The following is a 7,581-nucleotide window of genomic DNA, read 5'->3' on the forward strand; positions in this document are numbered from 1 at the left end:
TTAAGTTTTTTTATTTTATTTTAAATGACCAGTGTTTAAGCCAACTGCCTCTTCATTCCGATAACCCTTGAATTGAACCTGGCTCTCTTTACTGAAATAGCAATTTGAGCTGCAGTTTTCAACTACTGACCTTTTAAAGACAAACAACGGAATATGACATTGTACTACTCATTGTCCTAAAATAGCAATAATATTGTGTTTGTGCAATGCTGGATGGAGCTATATACAGGTATATATGTGTTACCGAATATAACTTGAACATGTACAGTACATACGTTATGTATGCTGATGCCGTTTCAATGAACAACAGTCTAAATACAGTAGTTGAGGATGTATATAATTTCATGTCGCCCTAACCATTTCAAACTACACAATATGAATGGTTGTTAGATGATAAAGTGAAAATGAAGAGTTCAGATGCAAAACCCCCTAAGTGCCTTTTCAGAAAATAATCTTAATTCATTTTCATTTACTACAAAGCCATCAAAATTGCATATTTTTTTATTTATTTATGTAAAATAACTATTTATATGTATTATGAAGTACATGAATGTATACCAAACCAACAACTGGGTTCTCTAAAAATATAGAAGTGCAGGTCTTCAGAAATGGAGTTAGGGGGTTTTGCATCGGAACTCTTCATATCACGCACATTAAAGGCAAAGCAAAGCAATATGGAGTGATTGAGGGATTACTGCCCAAAGCTACTTCATAGTCATGGACATTGCCATTATACTGTACAATACACATGTCATTACATATATTTTGTTGGTAATCATACCAATATGATATAAAAATATATTAATCCACTTTTAATAATGACGTCATCCACAGGTAGTTGTGCCATCAACCTTACTATAGGTCTGCTGTTCTTTTGAAGTCAGGAAGTCTTGTAGATATATGCTTGCATATAGGTATGCAGAGTCGCAGAGTGCAGAATAAACTTCCAGTTTTCCTCCTGAAAGAAATACTAAGGTCAGCCTATTCGGATGTTCATGTCTGACTGAACCACAGCACAAATCCCTGATCACCACCCAGCGCTGCACCAGTCGTCCACTAGATGGCGAAGGTGCTCCTTGGGCTGCTTGCTCAGCCATGCGCCATACCTGCCTCCTCCTCATCATGTAAGTGTGTCACATGGCGCTCTGACATCACCACCTCCCCACTCCTGTGTGCATCTCACTACTCCAATCACCAGACACTGGTGCAGCGATGCAATTGGCTGCCAGATTCACATTCATAAAACATGCTGTGTGCAGCACACAAAGCGACGACATCCAAGGTCTGAGGATTCAGCATCACTGGGAAAAAAATGGAGACCTGTGCTTGATAGCGGAAACAAAAAAAATTGCTGATTCTATTCGACTATATTACATCTGTTTTTCGACCGGCAATAAACATGCCTTGGTCATGAATAAATGCAGTGACTACACGAATGAGTTACGGTTCTTCTAATCAGATATAGTGACTGCTGTATGAGCATGTTCTGTGTGTTCCTATCATTGCTGCAACACTGCCAGTAGTACTGCATTGATTGTATGTTTACAAATCAGCCACAATATTTTAAAACATATAACCAAACATGTTATTTTATTGTCTTAAAAAGTAACACAATCTCCCGACCAGGTATATCACATACACTACAACAACAGTTAAACACCATTACTACACAAATAGGGACTTTTTTTCTCAAATATTATAGACATTACAAAAGATCCCTCATATCTTTCACTTTTCTTTTTGAAGTTATTGTACTAAGCATGACAGATCAACCTCATTTACAGCATGGCACTGTACACTGTCACCATTTAGAAACAATGTTGTCTGATGCTGTTCTAAAATCCATAATGTTAAGGGAAGACATTTCATGGACTTGTCATTTTATTTCATATGAAATATTTTACAATATAAACAAAGCATCCTTCTTGGATGGACTTTACAGCAACCAGACCAGGCATTTCAGTGCAAACAAGTTTATACAAGGCAGTCTTGGCTGCAGTACTCCCTTTTGACGTCCAAACGCTAAAATTAAATCAATTGATAAATAATAGTTGTAATAATAATATAACTATAATCATAAAAGCTAGGAACTGATTACATTACCTAAAATAAATCAATTTCCATTAAGCAACTCCAGAAAATGCAACAGGAATTTGGAAATGCATCCTCAGACGGAACTTCTAGACATGTTAAGTGTGTGCTCAGAGTCAACAAGTCAACCATGGAGTACAGAACATTGTTCCATATCTTGACAATGACCGGCAATCTCAGCATAATAGCAAATCATGTGCTTGGTGTAATGATGGCATACTATCTATTATTTGTCAATATAATCCCATACCATGTCTTTCATTTATCCAAGACTGAGGTTTGGTGGTCTGAGGCCTAGTAATCAAATTTAGGTAAGCATGACAGCCATTGTGAAAAGGTTCAAAAACAAAAAACAAAATAGGACAGGGTTAAGTGAGAAGGCATCTTAATTACAAAATGAAAAGGAAATGGAATGCTTACTGGGTATGCAAATGAAAATATGACTAAAGGTGCAACAAATATTGTTTGAGTCACACTTTTATTTATTTTCTGGATCTCCTGACAGATAAAAAAGAGAATGCGATTAGGATAAGAAACTGGGATTTGGATTGGATTTCAAACCCAGAAGTTTCAGAAATGAGCACAATCATATAATCACATATGTGTAAACTAACACAATTCTCCACCTAAAATGACATGGGCCACTTAGAGACTCTAAAAAGTGCTAAAGAAGAGTGAACAAGCATAATTCCCGGGATTCTCGCTCCGAGAGTTCCTGGATTCTGTATTATAAGCCTCCGTCGAGATGCATTGTGAGACAGTGGAGTTTTTCACACAAACGCTCCCCTACTGACAACCCATGATCCAGTTAAGTGAACCATCATGCAACAGGCTGCAGGAAACACAAAACCAAACGCAAGAGCAAAACAAAATCAAAATAAAAAAAATCAACAAAAGTCAACCTAAGAATAATTGCCAAAATAAATGGAAACCCTGGTTTTGAAAATGCATGGTCTGATGAGATTGTACATAACTTACAAGGAAGCAAAAAGACACTCCTGTTCCAGTGGAGAAAATGAGTGGACTACAGCACTTCATACTGATTCATTAGGATAAAAGTTCTCTTAGTTACAATGTCCACCGCTCCATGTCAACATTCACAAAGTAGAGGCTGATATCGCCATGTTCCACAGGCAAAGAACCCAAATCTGTACACGCCTTGATCTCACCTTTACACAGATGGTGGAGGTAGCTAGGTATGTGTATGTCCGTGTGTGTAAATGTGTGTTCAGTCTTAACTATGTACGTGTGTGTGTGTGTGTGTGTGTGTGTGTGTGTGTGTGTGTGTGTGTGTGTGTGTGTGTGTGTGTGTGTGTGTGTGTGTGTGTGTGTGTGTGTGCGCGTGTGTGTGCGTGTGTGTGCGTGTGTGTGCGTGTGTGTGTGTGTGTGTGTGTGTGTGTGACAGATCAAGAGACAGTGAGCAGAGAAGCGTTTTTTTTTTCCTTTTCTGTTTTTTTGTTTTGTTTTGTTTTCTCCAAATGAAAATCCTTTAAAAGCCTGCACAGAGACAGTTTCTTCAGGGTCCTCGTGGCCGAACGCCACTTGACCACTGATGAAAGCAACACAAGGCCAAGACAGTGGGACACCACAGAAGACCACCAGGAGATGCTGAATGAGCTGAGCTGAGCCTGCTGTCTTCCTGTCCTCTCCAATCCACTAGGTCCTCCCCACGCCCAGCACACGGCACTCACAACCACTCTCCCTTTCCCACCATTGGTCACTGCCGAGGCGCAGAAAATAAGGCGGCTTATCTTCGTTTTTGAGGGGGGAAATATGTTGAGGTAATAATGACGACTGCATGACATCCATCATGACCGATCTCGGACAGATCATTGCCTTAATAGACACATGGCACACCAAAGACAACTGACCACTTACCGGTATTTCTAACCCCCCACACCACACCCAGAAACAGTACTCAAGAGTTATGCTGTCTTTTTTTTTTTACCTTGCCCTGACCTAAATGTATCTCTCTTTGCTAAAACAAACCAGCCACTGGAGATGGTCTGGGGACTGTATTGAGGTCTGTGGGTCTGCCTCGTGCTCTCTCCCTCCCTATCTGACCACATTATTGAAAACACGAAAACAAGCAAATCCAAAGAGAAAATATTGAAACAAACCTTTCTGCTTGATAAACAACGGGTGTATTTCTGTGTACATAGTCTTGGAAACAAAGCATGATATCCGATCTGGTCACAAGCCTGACTTGAACTGAAAAAAACTTTTTTGAATAAAATGAATAAGGAGAGAGGGAAGGAGATATATGTGCCAAATTCCACTATTCCCGTGCAAATATTATTGTCAAGTGCCAGCTCATTTGATTGGACTGAACTGAGCAATCAATAATAGCAATAATAATAATAACAATAATAATAATAATAATAATAATAGCACAGCAGCAATTGGGGTCTGATCCTCCTAAAGAGCATCGAGTAAACCCGCTTGGGGAGATTGTTACGACTTTCAACAAACAGTTGAACAACAGTGCTTGAGCACACCCAAACAAAAAACAAACAAACAAACAAACAAACAAAAAATATACATATCATACGCCATCACCATCCATCTGCCATGAGACAAATGTGCTCCCTCTTTTCCTCTGAAATGGCAAAGCAAGAAGACCGAGACAAGGGAGCTGACACAATTGGACGAGCATGTTACCAAACCGACAGTGGCGTCCATGGAAACCCTGCATTCATGGGACCCAGTCACTGCAAACAGCCACAAAGATGCCAGGTTGGTTTGTTTTGTTCATGTGTTTGTTTGTTTTTAACTATTCATGACCTGAGATTAAATGTTGGATATAAATCTAATGGTAAAACAGGTAAATTCTGTCAGTAAATGTCACATACAAAGCACTTTTGTGCACTATAGGTGTTAAGTAGTTTGGAATTCAACAAAAAATTACACAGGTTCCCATTAAATAAAGTCAAATGAGTTTAACATGATTGCAGTTTCTACTGGTTTTATCTATTTTTTCCTGTAAGAGTGTGAAAATGAATCCAATATTTACTTTTAGCAATAGAGAGATAACATTGTCATGAAGGAATGCATTTATACTCTGATGTGCAATTCAACAGCTCTGTGAGAAAAGTCTTTTTCAAAGTTGGTCAAATGAGAATATACATTATAATATATTATAATATATACGTGTATATATCATATATTATAATATATATTCCATAGTATATAATATAATATATATATTATACCTTGGTTCTCTGACTTTTGTAAACCTTGCGCCTTATTACCATTGCCAGATTGCCGAAACACCTTCAGTGAACAGTATCAACATTCAATCCTTAAACCAACACAACCAGACTAGAGATGCACCGGATCCTGATTTTTAGGATCCTGCCGGATACTGCCTAAGATCCTGCCGGATCCGGAACCGGATACCGGATCCTACGAAAGGGTTGAAACACATAGCCTACTCACACACGTGGGCCCTTTTTATCACGTTGGCTCAAACTATTTTGACTGAAAAGCCTCGGCTACCGGATCCTGGATCCTGGAACCGGATCCGGATCCTGTGAAAAACCCTATTATCCTGCCGGATCCGGAACCGGATCTTGGATCCGGTGCATCTCTAAACCAGACTCCACCACTCGTTTCCATGATGGATACCCATTGTAACAATTTAAGAACAACAACATGTACGATTATTGATGCCAGCCTTTTCCTTCAGAAACATCCTCAACTTATTTCCAGAGAGTAACAATCCTGGAGTAAGAGTTAGAAACGTTTCACAATAGGTAATACAGACTGGAGAATTTCCTGATTGATACGTTTGTTAACCTAAGGTCATTTCTAAAGTGTGTTTCCCCTTTCTTTTGTCATTTATTTTCATTGTCATTTTATTTTTCATAATTTGTATCTTTTGATGTCTTTTTTGTACTTTTTTTGCAGTGTACTGTGGGAACAGTCTGTGGAAGCCATGCCTGTGGGGTCTAACAGTCCCAAGTGTAGTTGGAGAGTTGTCGGTGGGTGACTTTGCAGCACACCCCTTGTCTGTCCATCCATGCCCCTGTCCATTGCACCGCCCGCCCCGTGCGCCCACACACCTCCACCAACCCGTACTGTATGTCTTACTTTCTACACCTCCTCCTGCGAGTCAGCGGCGCCTCCCTCGCTCCGAGAGGAGGGGGCTGCTGTCAGACACTGGTTATGGAGGCTAGGCAGTTGGGGGACTTCTGCAGTTTTTCGGGCTGGGTGGTGGGCGGCTCCGGGATGCTGCGGAAGCCGAAGGGCGGCCCGATGCTGGTGGAGCCCATGTGGCCAGGGCTCAGGGCCGGGTTCTGGCGCCGGTTGCTCTCCACTATGCTGGAGGTGTTGGAGGCCAAGCTCTCGCGTGTGCTGCATGAAGACAAGCAGGAATGGCAGACACAGCAGAGGGAGGGAGGGAGGGAGGGACGGACGGCCATGGGAGGAGAGGGGTGGAGATATAGAGGGGGGGAGGGAGGGAGGGAGGGAGGGACGGCCATGGGAGGAGAGGAGTGAAGGTATAGAGGGGGGGAGGGAGGGAGGGAGGGAGGGACGGTCATGGGAGGAGAGGAGAGGAGATATAGAGGGGGGGAGGGAGGGACGGTCATGGGAGGAGAGGGGTGGAGATATAGAGGGGGGGAGGGAGGGACGGTCATGGGAGGAGAGGAGAGGAGATAGAGAGGGGGGGAGGGAGGGAGGGAGGGACGGAGGATAGGGAGGATAGGGAGGATAGGGAGGGAGGGAGGATAGTGAGGGAGGGAGGGCCATGGGAGGAGAGGAGGAGATATAGAGGGAGGGGGTGTGAAAGGGTGACATAAAGGTAGGATATGGACAGGAAGACACGAATGGAAGGGAGAAGGAGTGGATGAAAGGAAGGATAAGAGGGAAGGTGGGAAGTACGTTTTGGAAATGGACGTTTGGTAACAATGACATGACGGAGAGAAAGGAAGAGAGAAGAAATCAGAAGTCAGAAAAATAGAGATAGGATGTCATCTAAATTGTTATTTTGTGCGTGGAAAGGCCAGGGAAGGTTAAAAGATAGATAGAACTCCACCTTGAAGTTACGAAACATCTATGTATATGTCCATGTGTTTAAACATCTATGTATATGTCCATGTGTTTCTCTGTTAGGTAACACTTTACTTGACTCCGCCTTCATACACATGACATCATGGTGTCATAACCAGAAATATTCTAGTAAGGGGAGATAGGACAGGTACATAGAAATTAACGGTGAAGATTCGTAACGCAAATATGGCGTCTACCCGCACATCTCCCGCCTTTCTGGTAACAAGAGCCAATGTGCCTGCTGAGCTGCGTTGCCAGTGATCCAATCATCTGGCTGCATCGGCGCACGCGAAATTATGCACATGCTCAGTTGTGAAAAGCCGTTGCTCTCGTGCCGTTATGGAACTACTGCGCCTGCGCTCTGTCAAAAAAAACCGTGAGAAAAGTGGCTCAAAAAGCTTTATTTTGACTCGTATGACACAACCAGGTAGTCTAGAT

General features: G+C 42.0%; 1 protein-coding gene across 1 annotated transcript in view; it reads right to left on the minus strand.

Moving 5' to 3' along the window:
• Positions 1–5,460: 5,460 nt before the first annotated feature.
• Positions 5,461–7,581, minus strand: part of stox2a (storkhead box 2a) — a 101,526-nt gene continuing 99,405 nt past the window's right edge. The window contains exon 5 of the mRNA XM_063192949.1: positions 5,461–6,447. Within this exon, the coding sequence (XP_063049019.1) occupies positions 6,246–6,447 (202 nt within the window). The 3' untranslated portion in view covers positions 5,461–6,245. The remainder of the gene's footprint in view (positions 6,448–7,581) is intronic.

This window comes from Engraulis encrasicolus, unplaced genomic scaffold (genome assembly GCF_034702125.1).
Source record: "Engraulis encrasicolus isolate BLACKSEA-1 unplaced genomic scaffold, IST_EnEncr_1.0 scaffold_27_np1212, whole genome shotgun sequence".
NCBI lineage: Eukaryota > Metazoa > Chordata > Actinopteri > Clupeiformes > Engraulidae > Engraulis > Engraulis encrasicolus.